Source organism: Metopolophium dirhodum, chromosome 8 (genome assembly GCF_019925205.1).
Source record: "Metopolophium dirhodum isolate CAU chromosome 8, ASM1992520v1, whole genome shotgun sequence".
In the NCBI taxonomy this organism is placed as follows: Eukaryota; Metazoa; Arthropoda; class Insecta; order Hemiptera; family Aphididae; genus Metopolophium; species Metopolophium dirhodum.
This window is the reverse complement of record NC_083567.1, coordinates 23,587,862-23,607,893: the sequence shown is the minus strand read 5'-3', so window position 1 is coordinate 23,607,893 and position 20,032 is coordinate 23,587,862. Positions and strand designations below refer to the sequence as shown.

The window sequence follows — 20,032 nt, the reverse complement described above, 5'->3', positions numbered from 1 at the left end:
CAAGGTTATTATAGTTGATAAATTAAAACGTTACTGGGACGTGATTTGGTGAGCCATTCTCCAGTTGCATGCAAGTTGTATACAAAAAAAAATAATATAAAATATAAATTTAGGTAAATATAATTATGAAATTATAAAAAACTAAAAAGTAAAAATTAACTAAAAAATTGAACCCTACCACGTGCCTTGGTGACCTAAGGGTAAATCCACCCCTGATTATATCCATACATATTTAAGGTATTTTTATATTATATATATTACATTCTTATTGCATGTAACCATTAAAATTCTTGTTACTATGAATATTTAATGAGATAACTGTAGTTATGCCCTTTTGATTTCACTTGTTCTGACTTAAGCCCTATTTGTCCACGATTTATGTCTTTTTGATTTCACTTATGTCTTTTTGTCCAGGCATAAGTCATCATACGCCTTTTCTACCAAACGTAGAAACGGTTATGTTTAGATATGCCCTATTTATTTCTTCAATGATATGAGTAATATTCGTCACTGACTTATGCCAAATGTACCAAAAAAATCAGCAAAAATTAAGCTTTACATTTATAAGACAATAATATTATATTATAATGTGTAATTTGTTGTGAACAAAATGCGGGCGCCTTATTTGTATTCCGCGCGTCAAGAATTCTGCACGTCCGGTGCGTCGGTTATTATTTTTTTTAACGGTATTCGCTCACAAAAATAATACGAAAAATTGATATGAAAAACAATGATAAAATACAGTACGCACTCCTTTTTACCGACATCGTCTCCACACCATATAGTCCACACCTTCGTTTCAAAATTAGAAACCTATCGAAAATTATTGGTCTTATGACTTATATAGTAAATAGGGTCAAACTTTTTTTAGTTTTTTTTCTATAAATATCAATAAAATTTTATTTGTTGGTTAAAAAAGCTTAAAAATTTAATAGAAGGTTCTTAGCTTATTGTTTCAAAGGCAGATGAAAAAAATTAAAAATCCTTATTTTATAAATCCTATTTAATAAGCCTATAATAAATTAGAAGGCACAGATAAAAATTAAAATGGATGGACATGGACAAAATATGGAAAATGGGTTAAATCAATTCTTAGAAATAAACATGACACTATAAACTTAATAGTTATGATTTACTATGAGAAATATCACGAAAATGTCATAAGTAAAATTTTAATTATCTAGAGGTAATATTGTTTTGTTAACAACATTCATATGAAACTTTATTTCATTCAATATATATTAAGGATTTTGTACCTATAAGTAGTCTATAATTTTGAGATAGAATTGGAAAAATACGAGACGACAAAGTTTACAAGAATTGAAGTATGAACCAATTATAGATGGAAAATAACAAGTTAAAAAAAATGTTTTTAAAATACTATAAATATAGAAAAATATGATTGATTAAAATCATTTGAAAGGTATAGCAACTATAGCGTACAATTTCTGTTTATAGCCCTTTTTTTATATATGAAGTTAAAGTTAAGTTATTCATACATTGAAACAGACTTAAGTACATAAAAAGTAAAACTCATTTAACAATAACTTAGTTAATCAGATGAAGATTGAAATTATACAACTATTAATTAATATTAACTATACATGAAAAATGATACTTATCAATATGTTTTTAGAAAATTTGTTAATAACAGTAAATCTATTAACCATTAAACATTAAGCCATTAAGATAATAACTAATAACATTATAATGTGTTCTACTATTCTCATGTCAGTTTTTCTTATTATTTGTTTAAAAAATGTATAAATGTATAAAATAATAAAATAAAAATTGCCAATTTATTATCTTTAATCTTGGAAGATTCTACTGAGTTTACAAAAGTTGAATTATTTTTGTTGAGGACATTTAATATACTAAATAGTAAATGCCCACTATTTTTACATATTATAATTTATATTAAACTAAATAGTAAAAATTTAACTGAGACATATGAAACTATTACTGAATATTCAGAGAATTAATGGTGAGCTGTGAAATAGATTTAGTGGTTGATCTATTACATTTTAGTAAACCACTAAATTAAACATTTTTTTATGTATCTCGGCTTAAAGAGTTAATATTTTTACAATAATTAAGCTTAAGTAGTTTTTAACTACAAAATTGTTAGTGTTGTGTAGTTTCCTTTACATAGTATTGAGTTTTTGATTTTTTTCCCAGCCAATTTCATTTTTTCAATAGTTGCGGAAGACAAATGAAATGAAATTGTATGGTATCCAAAGTACTCATTGTAAAGAAGCTTCGTAATGGGCCTGAAAAACATAATTTCATTTCAATAAGAACAGATAATTTAAGAATGTTTAATTTACCAGGAACTTGATTTGAACAAAACATTTTAGCGCTGTATACCGGGTATCTTTTTTTCTGCCAGAATGATTTATCATCTCCAATATTTACCTAAAACTAATTGTAATTAGAGCACATTTAAATTATATACTTTAAGGATACAAACAATATATATATATATATATACAGAATATATTTTTAATTTATATATATATATATATAACTGAAATTCTACATGTTGATAATGTCAATAGCACTCATAAAATATGCAAACTATTTCCATATTATATTTTATAAATAATGTGTAAACATGAGTTTTTTTCTAACACATTGTACTTGTGTGACTTACACAACACTATTAATGGGGGTACTTACTACTTATTACAGTAAAACTTCGGTAAGACAAAACTTCTGTAAGACGGTAATCCAGTAACAAGGACAATTTCTTTGGTTCCAATTCAAATACATAATGAATGTGAACCCTGTCAAGTTGGAAATTTTATTAAGGCGAAAAAATTGGATGTTCCTAAGCAAATTCTTAGGTTTTACTGTACTCATAGTAACTTCATCAGTTAATAAGACTACGGACTACCACATGTTAACACTGCATTATATTAATTTAAGATAATTTGGTTATAATGGAAGTGTGGCAGAGCTTCTTATATTATTTTGTCTTACTACAGTCCTTCGAGAAAACTGATTAGTCTCTTATGGGGTGTAATACAAATATTTTTCTTCTTCGTTTCAAATCTTTAAGTTCATACAACAATTCTTAGAAATTATGATTTCAACGCAGTGACATATTTAGGCCGGTGCCTTTAAAATTTTGTTTTTTTATCAAACGAATGTTTGAAATTTAATTTTTAATTATACAATTTAGATAATTGCTTAAAAAATTAAAGTAGTAAAACAATGATATTATTATAATTTTTTTTTATTAGCTTCTAGCATATTAGTATAACAGAGAAAACATAGTTTTGTTGGGATATTTATTTATGCAAACATTTATAGCACTAGTACATTATTGGGAAAAATGTATAAAAATAATAGGATACATATCAGTTATTGAAACTATCTAAACAAATTTTTTATCAAACTCAGTTATTGTGACTACCAGAGGTTAACACAACGTTGCTAAATTAATTTGTCTTGTAGATTACAAAATAAAATAACCTAGTTATAACTCGAGGTAGTGAGGTAGTCACATTAACATAATTTAGTGTACTTGAAAATTGTATAGGTAGTTGCAGCTTGCAATAACTTTACAGTACGCTATTATTTTCATAAATGTTCTCTAATAATGTAGTGTATACTAGTGCATATGTTTATAGTTTCCACGAATAAATGTCACAACAAAACATAGCATTTTTTAAGTTATTCTAGGAATTTAAATATTTTAAAAGAAGAAAAATGTTACAGATCACAAGAGACTCATCAGTTTTTTTGTGGATCACAGCATACTAACAGATTTAAGATTCTTATACAATTATTATATACAAAATGTATTGATTCTTTCAGGATTACATATGGAAAACCAATTTAAATAAATAGGTTTCATTGGAAATAAAGAAACAATACATTTCATAAATAATATTTACACGAGTTTTAAAAATAATGTCATGCTATAACCATAACTAGTCATTAGATGGCACCTTCTAAATGTGGTCTTGACTCTTGACATTATATTTTATAATCTTGGATCATCAATGAATGTTTTATTGAGTGATTGTTATGGCCTTAGTAATTCTGTAGATTCCTCACAATCATAATTCTATTTGTTAGTTCAGACTTTCAGAGACGATATACAATCTTTCCCATTTACAAACCTAAAAAAAGTTGTAAATAGAAGTCAATACTGAATACAATGATAAATTATAATTAACATACAGATACTTTTATTCGAAAATTTAAATAATTCCCAGATAGACGTTGAAGAAACATCACAGTCTTACAGCAAATCTAGTATCATAGAATTTTGTTTACTTTTGTAGTTTATAACGTAAGCACCAAACACAGCAACCATGCAAACAGTGGGTAATAAAGTAGCAGTCGACTATAATAAATTCAAAATAATTATTAATGAATAATATAATAACAATAAAAAATATTATATATTATAATTATTTTACCTTTCAACTATAAATGATTTGTTCGTGAACATTAGGAAATGGTTATCGTGGTTCGTATGATCAAAGATGTTTTGAAGTATTGAATGCATGACGAATTAAATAAGAATTAAATTTATCAGATATTTTTAATTTTGTAATTTGATTATTTGAATAAATTCTAAAACATTTATTTTAATTTTTAAATGAATATAGTTGTAGATTCAAGATTGTCATAAATAGTGAATCGTGATATAATTTGTGGTGGTGTGGTGTTATCAATAATAAGGTCTGGAATACGCACTGATAGGGGAAAGTGTAAACCACGGAGAATGCATTAGTAAATAGCACGAATTAAGATATATCGTGGTAAATAGTTCATCACTCTATAGTCAATGGTCATAGAACAATGCAAACATCTCGGTGCGTTTTTTAACACCGATTTGAGCAACCGAATTTCTGTCTTCTGATAGTATCATGGAACACACGGACAACCACCACTGAATTCTATCCATAACAGGTCGTCGTTTCCTCCATGTGAAGTGTATACAACGAATTTTTTCATATTCAGAAATGCCGTTTTTTCATTTATTCAACCGACGAATTAAACATTTATGAAGTATTTAGTAAGAATATAGGTAAGATAATACTTTTAATAATTTTAATTTGTATCCTTCTATTCATAAATCATTATTCATCTATATAATTAGTAATCACTGATCCGTGATCACTCAATGTGAAGGACCTAGAGGACACAAACGTGACAAGTAATGAACTATTGAATAATTCAAAAACCTTTATCAACTGACAACTTCCGCCACAACGGTTTTTGCAGCTTTCGTTCGACGACTGATATTTTTGACCAAAGTTTTATTTATCTTGAGGTACCAAATTCATTATAATTTTTTACTTATCATCACGGATAAAAAGAACCGTGCGTCCATCATAGAGTAATAATTAATCTATGGCGTCCATGCTCAACATTCATCCTTGTTTGTTAGTTGTGTGGACTAAAATTGAACAATTACTAATTAGTACATAGGTAGGGAATACACAGAATAAGACAATATTATTTTGTTTTTAATATTTCACTATTTAACTGTCCTGTTTACAGAGAAATAAAACAAGATGAGCAATTATTCCACTCCAAAAATATTGCGTTCCACAGCAAAATTACCAGAAACGCCTGCCTTGGAACGCATTGGATATGGTACAGGTGTGTTGTTTCTCAAGCAATGTTAATGTGATCCAATGTTAACCCATATGATAACTTAGGTGTCGGTGTATTCAATTTGCAAAGAAAAGATCAGTCTCCGTGGGCAGCAAAAATTATCAGTCGTAATGCTGGTAGAGATCGTAAACAGTTTAGCAATCGTTTGCAGCTGGAGGCCAAAGTATTATCGTCACTCAACCATCCTAATATAATTGGCTACAGGGCATTTGTCAAAAGACCTGATGGCCGAGAAGTATGCACTTACAATCTAGAACAACACGTATCATTTTAAATGTTTTCTGTAAAGTTCTTTTAATTTTAGGTACTATTAATGGAACAATGTGAACAAAGCTTAATCGATTTGATTGAAACGCGCAAGGAAGAGAATTTTGGACCATATCCTGTAGAATATATCACAAAAGTTGCTGTAGACATTGCAAAAGCATTAGATTATTTACATTCATCTTTAATATTACACGGAGACATAAAATCTGGAAATATTTTAGTGAAAAGTAAGTCTGTTTATGTGTTATAACTACTAGTAACTAGATATGTGCACCATTATGGGATATATATATAAACAAAATACTGTACTAATTTAATTTGATGTAAATCATACCTCTCATAGACCAGTAGTTTAAAATAAGGGAGATTTATGTAGTAAAAATAAAAGTAACAATAACAGCAGATCAGCTACAGACAATTGTTGTGCCCTGCAATTACAGTCAAACAGAAAGAGACTGATGGACCGACAAAAATGTGTTTATTAAACTCTCCAAAAAATAATACATTCAATTTAAATTAAAAATTAAACATTTTTACAGATTCTTTGTATCGATATTCTAACAATAATAATTATACACATTAGGGGAGTATATAAAAATGTCTTTGATTATTTTTTTTAAAGCGGTCCCCGGCCTTGACTGAAGGTTCTTTTTAATATGTGTTAATTTACTTCTGTCTATTAGTAAAGTTGTCATTGAAAATAAAAATAAAAATCAAGACGTTTGATGTAATATTTTATTATTTTATATTTCATAATATTATTTAAGTTTAAGAAGATATAAATAAAATTGATAAACTTAAAACAAAATTCTAACGGCTGAACTAAAAACCAAATTATAAAAATATCATTAATTTAAAAAATAATGTGGAATGAAAAATTATTAATCCTTGAATTATGATAAGGTTTACATTAAACAATGTATTTAGTTACCAACTTTCTATTTTTAAGATAAATTAGATTGTTATCTTAATTTTCACAGATAACTTTGAGATTGTAAAGCTTTGTGATTTTGGTGTCAGTTTGCCATTAAAATTTGATGGAACATTGCATAAAATCAAAGGTTATAAAGCTTTATACATTGGGACTCCTTGTTGGTCTGCTCCAGAAGTATTGAAGGGTGAAGAATGTATGGGGGCCATCATCACAAGTAAAGCTGATATTTTCAGCTATGGTTTGGTCCTTTGGGAAATGATGACTTTATCATTTCCAAACTCAAGTACTGCAATTAATGAATCATATTACACTGGATTCAGTGAAGACATGGACGCCCATTTAGGTGATTTATTTTTTTGTAAAACCAATTAGTTTGGATATTTTGTTTGGTACTGACTTAAATCAATGCTATTTTTTATTTAGGTGAAACACCACCATTACCTGATAGTTTGGTAAGTGATCCAAGATACAAACAAATTATTGAGTTATTTAATATGTGTACAATGCAAGATTATAAAGAGCGACCTACAGCAAAACAGATTTTGCGGTTTATGGGTATTTACTAACCTTTAAATTGTTTAACCCAATCATAATTTTAGAACCTTTATTAAAATTATTTTTATATGCCTAATTTGTTTTATATTTTATAAGTGTACACAAAAAAGCTTTTCAATTGTTAATAATATTAATATGTTACTAATAAAATATTTTTAAGCTTATGAAAGTTATAATTTTCTTGCAAAAACTATTGATGTTAAAAAATATTTAATTTATGAACTTTATTCAAATTTTTTAAAATCTTATTTTAACTCAAAAACTGTATTATTTATTTTCTTTATAAAAATGCATTTTATTTTAGAACTAAATCAAAACTTAATTTTTACATATACACTATCTTATAATTATAATTGCATATTGCACACATATTTAAATCTTTGGTTCTAAAGGAAATTCAACGTCCAGTAAATAATATTCTAATGGAGGAGCAACATGAGTTTCGTCTTGGTCGTTCCACTATGACATAAAATCTGCTATTTAATAACTTTGTGTTTGAATCATTTCAACAGAGGTTACACGTTGATGTGGTTTATACAGACTTCAATAAAGATTATTCTCCTGTTGCTGCTAAATTAGGACTTGCATATTTAGCCAAACGCAGGAATAAACGCTTTACGCTTTGCATAAAGTTTCTAAAGGGATTCCTGTTTGGCCAAGTTGATTCATCTGATTTACTATTCTTAATCAACTTTCAGGTCCCTCCTCGTCAAATATGTTCTACTGTTCTTATATATATTTGAGCAATAATTGCAATAATCATTTTTCATAATTATTATGAAAAATGAGCCTATTAGGTGTTTAATATTAATGGCCAATGAGAATCCCCGTATTGATCTTATTAAACCATACATAAATTTGTTAATATTAATCTAGCTTAATGATTGAATTTTGCCACATAAATCTTTAATTTTTAAAAATGTTTTATTTAACTTCCTAATCTATTAAAAGTATTGTGGTTACTGTAAATATTATGTAATTATAAGTAAAATTTTCAAACCGGTTTATTATAATAAAATAAAAAATAAAATAATGTTATTGATATTGTAACGAGCTGTGACTACGTATATAATAATAATAATGAGTATTATATTCAATAATAGACATAAATGCTGCAGGGAGCACGTAACCCCGGGTGGCATACATCGATAAAACTAATAGTAGTAATATCAGTAATCCCGGAAAGCCTACATCGATAGGAGTACAGGACTAATAGTAATAACATCAACGGTACCGCGCAACACGTGATAAGTATATGCACGCATTATCCATATTCTAGGAAAAACGAATAATATAATAAGCGTAAAAGATCATGACTTTGTACAAAATATATACTCCTAAAATAACATAATTATACGAATAACGTCTAAAGGTGACCTCAGGAGTACGCAGAGATATACCGTTTTTATACTAAAATGCCATAGGAGGGAGCTATTAGGAATACCCGACGAGGTACGTCGATGGACAAGTGTCCATCAGATGAGCACCAGCAGAGAAACCACCAAGTCAATTATTAAGTCACATCTCGTTTACCAAAGTTATTAGTTAATTATTTTGGACTTAGAATATTTACGTTAAATTACAAATAAATTTACATAACTCATACATTCAACTTGTTAATTATTTCAAAATACTTCCATTATTGAGCTGAAGTAGTTGGTTCGTTACAATATGCAAAAAATGTCTACAATAATATTTAAAACTAATTTTATTTAAACTTTTTTAGTTAATTTTTTATTATATTTTAAATTTAATGCTTTTTTTGGTAATTTTTAAATACTTGGATATTTCTTGGAATGATAGATTTTCTTATGGAAATAACATTCTAATTTTTTTCTTATAATATATTATTTTAATTCAGTACCTAATAATAATTATTATTTTAGACTGGCTTATACTCATAATTAATTTGAATTAAACTTTATTTTTGAATCCGAAATCTTTTATTCCCGATAAAAACATTAATTATTACTAAGATCTTTGATGATATTGTTGAATATTATTTAAAACTCAAAATCTTAAATATATTTAATACATTTTTCATTTTTCTTGAATATCCTAGACCCTAGGTTTTGTCATACATTTTACATTTAAAACTTATCTTAATAACATGTTACTCCATAGAAATAACTTTTTAAAAGTAATTTGTTACAATAAATTGCATTGATCCAAATAAAATGTTATAAAACTACTTTTGTAGTACTTACTGAAAAAGTAACTTCGTTACACTAATGGTAGACACTAGTGTTACATATTATTACAGTATTACCCTACATTACATTAGTATTTTGTTCTGTAATGAAATTACTATATTTTTTTTATGCCAACCAAAAATAACGCTATTGCAGTTTTATAATTTCCAGAATAGTTTTTATTTCCTTACAGAATTTATTTAAAACAAAAAAAATGAAAGTCACTGTGGGTATGGTTTTTGACCATAAATCGCATAGTAATTCGTATTTGTGTTTCAAAAATACAAACTGTATCACGGCAATCTGGATAGGCTATTTCTTCGCACAGTCATGGTTTTCCGTTATCTTAATATAATAACATTTTCATGGTAATCGGACGTTTCCCCTCACGAATTTTAGCAGTACTGGACGTTTTCCCACTGGACTGAGACATTCCCCTCCTGAATTAAAATTTATTTTTTTACACATGATAATAGGTTGGAAAATAGGTTCTTCTGTTTTACCCGGAATATACGATTATCATGTCGGCGTCTATCGACTATCATCATTCATGTTTTGGATTATTAGTTATTACTTTTTACCCAAATAAATGGGTAATGATTGATAAATCAATGTTATGTGAAAGTATTATTGAATTATATTTATATATTAATTTAACAATTATTTAATAAAAAAAAAACCGCAAACAGTATAGGTAGGTACATTTATTTATTTACATTTGTAATTGCATATTATTGTTTAATATTTATATTATTGAATTTTATAATGACAATAGTGTTGTTTTGACGAATTATTGAATTATATTCATATATTAATAAGATAATTTGTACATTTTCTGATTTGCATTGTGTGTTATTGTTAAATATAATATTTTTAATATTAATTTTTTGTCCTGGGGGATTGTCCCGTTCAGGGCAAAACTCCAATGAATCGGTAGGGGGGGGAGAGGGTCCTAAAATCCATTTTCATACATGGCGCGGAGGCGCTCAGTATAATTGTTGCCGCCGCAACATAAAAACATTATAGAATATTATACGTCGGTCACGGGGGAACAGCTGGACACACACACACACACACACACTCACATATCACTTTTTGTATTGTTTTGTTATTATCATCGTTGAATGTGTCTTGTGAGCACAATGTAGGTAAGACATTTTTACCTACATCGTGCTTGTGAGTTATATAATATGTAGATAAAGCCATAGCATTATCGTACGCGGCCGCCTCGTCGGCTGCCGAATAATATTTTAACACGACCGCCGTGATTTTCGTCTCGTACCGTATGCTGTTGTCGCGGCCGTATCGATGTAGGTATTACGTCGTTATAATTTATAAAGTGTTTATTTACTCAAATAGTAAAATGTAATATTGTGTTTCTATGATCGTGAGCGCCAGAAGGGCATATCGAGATTATATTCATTGTCAAGTAAAATTGTGGGCACGAAACTTATTTTATATTATATTTTCTGGTGTGCAGTCAGATTTATTATACTTATTTTATTATTGTGAGCCATAAGGACAGTGCGTTTATACTATTGTGGCGCATCGCCGTTCTATATTATATAGCCATAGGCGCAAATCGCCCACCTTTTAATATTACCTAATTATTTTATTATTGTAATTTGTGCGTGAATTGGCGCCTATTATTATATTTTGTGTGCGCTAAGCGCAGGACATATTACATTTTAATATTTTATTTTAGTACAGGACCGACTAGCTAGCTGGTCCTGTACTAAAAATTGTACAAATTGTGAGTTATTATTATTATTATTTATTTATTATACATATTCAATTATTTGCCGTGCCAGAAGGGCCGTACATTATTAGCATCTTTATACTTTATAAGTACGAGCTAACAGCTTAAACAGCTCTGTCAATATATATTTTATTCAGTTCGACCATGAGGGTCGGACATTTATATAATATATTTTAATTATTATCTTTATTACTACATATCGTTGGACCAGAAGGGTCACATTTTTTGTACGTGGCAGCAGCTCCAATAGCTTTTCTATATTATTTATTATTATTATTTCGTTGGGCCAGAAATGCCGCGTATTATTTTAGACGAGCTTCAGTTCAAATAGCGCTCCGTCAATATAAAATTTATTTCGGTTGGCCATAAGGGTCGGTCATTTATTATTATTATTATTATTATATTTTTTATACATTTGTGTTACGGTGAGTTTGACGTATAGGTACTGCTATAATTTAGAACTGTCTATTATACAGCAACTTACCCACCAGAAACCGTGTTACTATTTTTGTATTACCCATTTGTTTAATTGTATACACACCTACACACATACACATATTCATACACAAATACACTTAATTACAGAACACGCACTACATAGCCGACAGTAATATTGCTAGGCGATCCCGACCACTACTGTTCGAGCTATTACACCATTACACACCCAGCTTGTTCTCCATATTTCTAGGACTTGGGTGTTAGTGGTGTAAAGACCCCAAGTTGGTGTCCGGGCGCGCGTATTATTATTGTACGCTCCCGGCCCGCACAATAATGTTATTTAGGTTTTAGAATACTTATCAATACTAGGTTAGTGTTTCAAACAAAAAAATTGCAATAAACAAAAAATTATAATAGTTTAAACAAACCGCAAAAAAAAATTTATTTATTTGTTAGATTGAGCTTCGCATAACAACAAAAAAAAAAAGTCCTTAACTAAAAAAATAATAATAATAATAAGGGGATATTTAACGGGATACAATATTATAATATAGAACTGATAAAAATTAATTATTTTGAAACTCAAAAGTGTCAAACGAGAATACATTTGTACACATATATCTATTATAATATTATGGTTTGTTTTGCTATAACAGTTCCACAAATTTAACGGGTTTACAGGTGGGGAGGGGGGGGGGGGTGCATGAGTTATGCACACGACGTATTTGGTTAGTTTTGTAACAATATTCAACAAAAAAAAAAAAAAATACACACTAATATCGAAAAAAAATTAATGGAATAATAAAAAATACAATACAACACGCGACGACGACGAACATAATATATTATTATTCTCATATCATATATCTACCTACGAGAAGTAAAACAAAATAAACTGTGAGTATATAATTATTATAATATATATATTCAAAATCTGTAACGCCTTCGTCGTCACATAATATATTCATATTATATTATACACAATACAAGTGAGTATAAGAGTACCTACAATACGTCAATACGCGACTACACAATATATCGAAATATATCATATTATAATAATCAATGATAAGACTACAAAATACAATAATATTGTTGTATGCACATCACGTAAACTATGTACAACTACTATAATAATATTATTGGTATACAAAACTAATTAGGCTGAACACATGCGTTTTTCCAAACGAAAAGAGGGAAGAAAAAAACATATTATTTTTTAAAACGAAAAAAAAAAACACATAATAATATATTCAATAATACATAATAGGTTTATATATTATATATGTAATATATATATTTTATATAAATATTATAATAATATATAACGATAAAAAGAACAAAAAAGATTCAATATGAATCACACGCACATGCGCACGCGCACACACTAGTGTGCTGATCACAATATACATTATATATTGGACGTATTGCGCGTGGGCGTGGGGGCGGCAAATATAATATTATTATATTACAACATAACTATTATCATTGCCCCGTATACATCTTACAACACTATAACGCAACAATAACTAAAACAATTAATACGTCCGTAGATCGCGAACCGGATATGCGGCGACTTCCGGCGAGCGCCGTTTCAGCGCCGTTCGAACATTTTCTTCCGGTCGGCGACCACGCCGCACATGGCGGGCGACCTCAGCAAGATGCTGTTGGCCCTGGCCAGTTTTTTCGGATACCTCTTCGGCTCTGCGATACATACAGAGGTCATTATACACACGTGGGGATACGATTTATTTATTTACCAATTTCTAATCTCGAATAATTAGTATATTTTTAAAGGATTAAAGTTTAATCAAAGTTGAGACTCATGATACGCAATTAGTATAGTGAGCTATATACTAGCGGCATGCGTTTGGCCGAGTTCCTTATACTGCAGTGTTTGAGCGAGTACGACACAATATAAAAGATAAAATTGTTATTTGTTACGATCGAAATAAATATTGAAGACCCGAGGGCAACAACAAGACGTAATCTTCAAGTTTTAGTTTTCGATTTTGATACTTCCTTTGAAAACAAGTTTGTAAGCTTACACTTTTTTCATGTTAATAACATTATTCTTACTCATAAAGAATATGTATATCATTTTTTAGTGCAGCAACGAGACATCACCAAGTTTTGTTTTCTATTTTTTACAACAAAATAATTTGATTTGGACAACTTGTCACTGGCTACTACTTATACGAATTGAAGTTGGATCTTAATATATTTTTTGTTAATTGTACTAATTGGATAAGTCGTGTTGTTGCCCTCAGGTCTTCAATTAATATTATGTATATTATTTGACTCTAAACATTATAATTATGGAAAAATATTAGTTTTTTTTTTTTATTGGTCTTAAGCCCGGAAACTGATGCCATTAGCTGTAGGATGGTACCGTATAGGGTTTTTGGCACGGTATAGGGAACTGTCGGAGGAATACGTTTTTGTGTTTGGTAGAATTTTCAAGTGGGCACCCGTAGGTATCTGCCATGGGGATTGCGGCCTCTCTACACACCGTGACACCTCTCCAGACACCGCGACTGCCGGTGACCGAGGGTCGAACCGGCGACGGTGCGCGTCGCAATTGACGTCTTAGTCCGCTCGGCCACTCCGTCCCTCCAAAATATATCAGTTTTGCTCGAAATTGGAAACGTGAACTCGTTATATGTAATGACTAGTATATTAGTTATTACGTATAGTTTACCAATTATGAATATTAAAATCGAAAACAGTTTTACTACAAAACGTAATAAACGATGCGTGTCGATTGGAGAATATTAAAAAAAAATTAGACCAAATACATTGCAATATTTAAAAACTCGACCAAACGCAAACCACCCGTATTCTATATTAAAATTTTGTACCTAACCCAACTAGGGAAAAATACACGTAAATGTTTATAATATGTCTAAAATATTACCTGCTGATGGGTTTAGAGCCGAGGGTTCCGCGTGACGAGGAGTCACGTTACACGTTTCTGGTGTAACGAATGACCCGTCGACAATGGGCTCTACAAAATCAAAACAAAAAACATAATATACAATACAAATTACAATTATTATTATTATTATTATTTACAGACAATATAATATCGTTTTGTATACACGCGAGCAAAACCGTTTTCCGGTTCGCTATTTAGTACTAGTCTAGAGTCCGGACTTTTATGTCCTTTATAAAATGATTCAAACATGCAATCTATGGGAAGTAGTTGCTAAAATAATATTACGCAAATACTAACTACCAAGTATATTTTTTGGCGAAACATTCAAGTCTATTTTCAGTATAATATGATCCTATAGTCTATAATGGGACAGAGCACATCCTCGTTTCTTATTTCTTGTAAACCAGTTGTTTTTCACTTATAAGATAATCTTCTTTAATATGTACTCAATATACCGCAATAAGAAAGTATACATTTGATCAAAAATTTGTGTTTTTTTGTACGTTGAAAAAAATCATTTTAATTCATTTTGGAATAAGTAAAGTAGTAAAAATGGATATTATACAATCTGACGCAACGCACATAAGTATACTTGATTTTTGGTTAATGCATACGCAATGGAAACAAAAATAAATAGTACTCTGCAGAAGTCAGATAGTAGGTACCTACCTAAATACGAAATAGAACTGTATATGATTTTAGTAGGATGATACCTAACCTTCAACGATTTTATTAACGTGTCTTTATTCTACGTTGTTAAATTTATCTATCACTCTCACTCCCGTCAATAAGGTGAAAAATAGGTAAAAAAATATAGGTAAAACAAAAAAATCCAGACTCTGATGTAATTAAGCAGGTACAATAAAATAATTTTAACATGTAGTTGTTGACCGACTTTGTTCCGATTGGGGGACGGGCGTGCTGGATCGATTCCGAAATCTGTCATATTTTATTATAGTTACTTAAATATTATATTTACCGCTTGGTAATAGTAATTAATCACTCCAAAATCGTATGCATATAAATACACACACACACACACACACACACACGTGTTTAGTAATTCATAAATTATGATACATAATAGTATATATTTTGATAAAATATATACACACGGAATAATAGATGAACGTCTCCGAATTGTGTACCTAGCTATATAATGTTGTAGGTATTATTATACCTAGGTAATATAACATATTACCATTGATTATAAATACTAGTATTAGTAGTATTTATAAACAATGATATTACATATTATATAATATATAACGTCTAAAGCCGCAGACCGGAACCGATCTGTGGGATTTTCGTTTAATAATCGCCGAAAGAACCGAAACCGGACCAAAACCAACAGTATACGATTACCAGAGATCTACAAGAAAACAATACACCGAAACCAGAGTAGAGAAGTGTTGAAAGCGGTCCCGGTTCTATTGTGTCATCAGCAGTCTTAAACAGTTTTCGGGCCATATCCAAGGGAACGTCCCTGGGAAACCCGTCCACCATCACCCCCCCCCCCCCCCCTCCACCACTCCTCGAAAACAGCCGCCCGCCGCCAATGTATAAGTACGGTTACTTTGGTATACTTTGGTTGTGCGTGTGCTGTATATAGTGTATACCTCGAGTGCGGTTCCTGCAGGCCGCGACGGTCCGCAACTTATTTACCAGCGCCACTACGACGGGCCGGTCGACCCGCGTCACCGTCGCGTCGAACTGTTCAAAACTGTTCAAAATGCTGTCAAGCGATTCACCATGCTGTTGTTTGTGCGGTCAAGCAATAAAAGGTATATATAAAAAAAAATATTGATTATACAAACAGGGATTATTTATTATTATTAGGTTTGTACAATATACAATTGTTATATTATTATTAAACTACAATTAAAATAAATATAAATATTTAAGTAAAAGACGCGGTTATAATATGGTTTTGCGATAGGACTCGCAGGATGTAGGTATTAAACCGTTGTTAAATCAGTTTTAAAATGTTTTAAAAATAACATCGAAATGCGACATAGATAAAAACGAATCAACGACAGCGTACCTAATATTATGTTTGATACAGTGTTGCACAAAAATGCCATTTATTAATTTATTATGCTACCGAAGTCCGAACTTGTATTTTCTTAAAAAGGTTTAAATATGGCACGATTATACGTATTAAAAAACATTGAAATGTTTAATTTTATTTCTTAATTTTTATTCGAATATGTTGGAAAAAAATATTGTACGTACCTACATGTGATAAATGGTACGCACTTACAACGAACTGTAAATACGCGTATTTCAAGTGATTTACATTCAATTTTCAATGTTCGGTATGTTTCGTTAAGTATGAAAACATTTCACCTCTATTAAAATACTTCAACTACCATTACCTTACTCTACTACTACTACCACTACTATTTATACTATTATACAAAATTTTTGTTTACGGTGTAAAATCAGCGAATAACAGGTGTCATGCAATAGCGCACTATTTTATAAACAATATGATCATGCTTAATGCCCACTTACCAGTATGTCTTGCTTCAATCGGCCTAGTTCAGCGTCTGTCGTGATTTCGAAATCTGAAGATATATTGTTATCGTTGGTCTCGGACACCAAATGTGCACGGAGTTGCTTGTTCCTAAATGACGAAAGTTAAACGCGAAAAATACAACATTAGACCATAATTTTATGATACGTTTGGGCAAGGAGGTTAGTGAAAAAATGTATCTAAAGGTAACGGCGGGTGCGGACAGGTGAGGGAAGTATATAGTATAAAGACTCGTTTTCGAATCAAGTAAAACTTAGCCGGTACGTTCTAAAGGATTTGACGGGAGCAACATACCTGGAATCCAATTGTATGATCTGCTGCTGGGCTTGTGCCAGTTGCGAGTTTGCCGATTTCAGTTCTTCTTCCAGATTTGCCGACTCGACGCACTTGATTGAATACTTTTCGGACAACGAGAGAATTTCTTTTTTGATCTCTTCCATTTCGGCTCTGAAATTCAAAACGCACAATCATTAGTACCACAATTTTCCCCACGGCAAGTGTTTGTGTTCTTCGATGACGCACTCATGTTCTTTATGCAGAGCACCAATGTCGTGATTGGATTGGATCTTTTTCAAAAATTCAGTCTTGAACTTAGTCACTTCTTTTTGCACTTCAGCCTCGTGCGCTTTTCTCATCGCGTCCAACGCTACAACCAAATAATTGCAATATATGATTGTAGATTTACTAATAACCATCACCGTTGTTTGTCCGCTGTAAAATATGTATAATAAACGCTACTCACCGGCCAAAGTCGCGTGTGTTTCTTCGGCAAGCGCCTGTTCTTTTTCCAGTTTTAACGATTCGGTCTCCTGGCGGTGTTTTTCCTCCAGTTCGACGATTATACGTCTATGCGAGTTCTCCATTGCCAAAAGACCTTTTTCACATAATGCCTAAGACACGGTTATGAGCGAGTTAAAAAAATGGATTTTAAGTTACAATTTAAAATTATACGTGTCGTTAATAAATAAGAATATTTAATTTTCTCAATTTTTTTGTTATTATATTTTATTTCTTACCCTTAAATGTTCGATTTCCGTTTGATACCTCAGCTTGGTTGATTCTTCTGTCATAATACTGTTGGACGAATCATTTGAAGCTAATGAAATTTGATAGGATAATCTTAAATTGTCCATCTGTTGGCTGTATTCAGAGTCTAGTGCGCTTAAGCGTTTTTCTAATTTTCTTACTCGGTCCTTGAGTACATTTTGTTCTTGGTCGCTTACGGCCGATAATTTTCGTTTCTCCTCCTCCAAACGACTCTTTAGTTCAGCCACATCCATTTGGTGCTGCTTATTAACGGCTTCCAGTTCGACATCGCGTTCCTGTTCGTATCCCTTGATTTTTTCCTGTAGATAAACACATCTCTGACATTCCTGACACTGTGCTAGATACATTTGTAGTGAGGCTATTTGCATGCGCAAGTCGTGACATTTGTTACACACATCTTCTATCCAAGACGTGGTCTTGTTTTCATTGCGTAAAGGCTGTGGGTCAGACACAGGTCCATTCAACTGCCGCTTATCGATTATCTCTTCCATGCATGACCGTAAAGCCATCACTTCGGTTTCAACTCCTCCTAGACTGTCGTGCAACATTTGCTTATCGTCTACTGGAGGCAAACACTGGCACATTTTGGCCGCTAGGTATTGGCACTCGGATAGAGCCTCGTCTTCGTCCATGTCAGTCTTACATTTTGGAGTCTTTTCCACCAGATTCAAACCGGACTCTAGCATACAATGCAGCACTGCCACTTCGAAATACTCCTCTAAACAACTTTTTTCTTCAGTACGTTTCCCCTTAGTCGGTAAATTCTGCAAAACTTCGTCAATTTTTGTTTCGATTGAATTCCGAACCTCATTCAACCACGTTTCCAATTTCCCTCTATTCATTACACATTGGATCAGCATGACGCTTCCCTTGTCAGATAAATCTTGAGTTTTAAAATAGTAGTCTAATGCCATGTGCATCTCAGTGTCCGTAACAATGTTCTCCAAACAGCCATAAGCGATGGTTTTCACTTCATCAGCATCCCATTTGTATTTTTGTATAACACTCATCCTGTTGTCCATAAATTCTTTCACTCTTTTTTCGGTGTTATTTTTTATTCCAACTATTTTATCTACTTCCGCGAATAATTCGATATTAGAGTCCAGTCGGTTTTTAATTCGGTTTGTTGCCTCTACTGCAATATCATTTTTAATTAACTGTCTTAATTTGTTTAAAAAAACCGATTCAGTCGCAACTTTTTCAGCTAATAATGTTGTTTTCGCTTCATCGTCCAAACGGCCTTCATTTTGAAGTTTTCTTCTTTTGGATGCAATCTCGCTCATTTTCGCACGCCAAGCGCATTCGATTTTGCAGATTTCAGCTTCTTTGGTATCGATACCATCTTCTACGATAATATTCATGGTATCCGAATTAGCCTTTTGCATGTCGGTGACTCTATTTTCTAAAGAAGTCATTCTAATAAGCACTTTCATAGGTTCACTACTCGTTGCGCTATCTAATGACTTCCGGCGCAGCCTAGATGCAACTGTGCTGGCTCGACATCCCGTATCTTTAGAATCGGACTTTTCTATTGTATTACCATTAGTTACGTCGAGTTTACCGATTTTCTTTTCCAAATCCACTAGTTTCTCTTCTAACTCTTTGCATATAGTAAACGATTCACGTCCTTTGAGCGACAAAGAACGACGTTTTTCACGCCCCTCCGACTTGGTAAGTTTTTGTTTTAACAAACGAATCTGAAAAACCAAGACAGGAATAATTT

The 20,032-nt window shown here is 31.2% G+C and overlaps 2 protein-coding genes and 1 long non-coding RNA gene across 11 annotated transcripts in view; 1 reads left to right on the top strand and 2 right to left on the bottom strand.

Annotated features, from left to right (window-relative positions):
• Positions 1 to 1,777: 1,777 nt before the first annotated feature.
• LOC132950802 (uncharacterized) lies at positions 1,778 to 4,818 on the bottom strand. 4 transcript variants are annotated; one of them, XR_009665245.1, is made up of 6 exons: positions 4,434 to 4,818; positions 4,192 to 4,357; positions 3,957 to 4,130; positions 2,680 to 2,786; positions 2,328 to 2,421; positions 1,778 to 2,270 (listed from the first exon to the last, which is right to left on the bottom strand). It is a non-coding gene; the product is annotated as an uncharacterized LOC132950802 (long non-coding RNA). The 4 variants fall into 4 exon arrangements; XR_009665246.1 differs by having other exon boundaries at positions 2,328 to 2,415; XR_009665244.1 differs by lacking the exon at positions 2,680 to 2,786 and having other exon boundaries at positions 4,434 to 4,805.
• An 89-nt stretch (positions 4,819 to 4,907) lies between these two features.
• LOC132950800 (lymphokine-activated killer T-cell-originated protein kinase) lies at positions 4,908 to 7,565 on the top strand. 5 transcript variants are annotated; one of them, XM_061022374.1, is made up of 8 exons: positions 4,909 to 5,047; positions 5,120 to 5,176; positions 5,245 to 5,451; positions 5,524 to 5,625; positions 5,685 to 5,875; positions 5,945 to 6,134; positions 6,888 to 7,184; positions 7,265 to 7,565. In XM_061022374.1, the coding sequence occupies exons 4-8, from the start codon at positions 5,538 to 5,540 to the stop codon at positions 7,405 to 7,407; spliced, it is 909 nt and encodes a 302-aa protein (XP_060878357.1). In that variant the 5' UTR covers positions 4,909 to 5,047; positions 5,120 to 5,176; positions 5,245 to 5,451; positions 5,524 to 5,537; the 3' UTR covers positions 7,408 to 7,565. The 5 variants fall into 5 exon arrangements, with proteins under 5 accessions (XP_060878359.1, XP_060878357.1, XP_060878358.1 ...); XM_061022375.1 differs by lacking the exon at positions 5,245 to 5,451; XM_061022372.1 differs by having other exon boundaries at positions 4,913 to 5,047; positions 5,120 to 5,293.
• Positions 7,566 to 12,616: 5,051 nt separating this feature from the next.
• LOC132950799 (protein outspread-like) overlaps positions 12,617 to 20,032 on the bottom strand; it is an 87,980-nt gene continuing 80,564 nt past the window's right edge. The window contains exons 16-23 of one of the 2 annotated variants that reach the window (XM_061022370.1): positions 18,279 to 20,006; positions 18,005 to 18,152; positions 17,785 to 17,908; positions 17,557 to 17,709; positions 17,241 to 17,352; positions 16,343 to 16,478; positions 14,703 to 14,792; positions 12,617 to 13,489 (exon numbers count right to left, since the gene is read on the bottom strand). In XM_061022370.1, the coding sequence (XP_060878353.1) occupies positions 13,380 to 13,489; positions 14,703 to 14,792; positions 16,343 to 16,478; positions 17,241 to 17,352; positions 17,557 to 17,709; positions 17,785 to 17,908; positions 18,005 to 18,152; positions 18,279 to 20,006 (2,601 nt within the window). In that variant the 3' untranslated portion in view covers positions 12,617 to 13,379. The remainder of the gene's footprint in view (positions 13,490 to 14,702; positions 14,793 to 16,342; positions 16,479 to 17,240; positions 17,353 to 17,556; positions 17,710 to 17,784; positions 17,909 to 18,004; positions 18,153 to 18,278; positions 20,007 to 20,032) is intronic. The other variant, XM_061022371.1, reaches the window with a different exon arrangement.

Coding starts and splice junctions, on each gene's coding strand:
- LOC132950800 (XM_061022376.1), top strand. CDS start 5,538: ATGAGCAATTATTCCACTCCAAAAATATTGCGTTCCACAGCAAAATTA. Junction 5,876..5,944: donor AAAGACCTGATGGCCGAGAA/GTATGCACTTAC, acceptor TTTTAATTTTAG/GTACTATTAATGGAACAATG. Junction 6,135..6,887: donor TGGAAATATTTTAGTGAAAA/GTAAGTCTGTTT, acceptor TAATTTTCACAG/ATAACTTTGAGATTGTAAAG.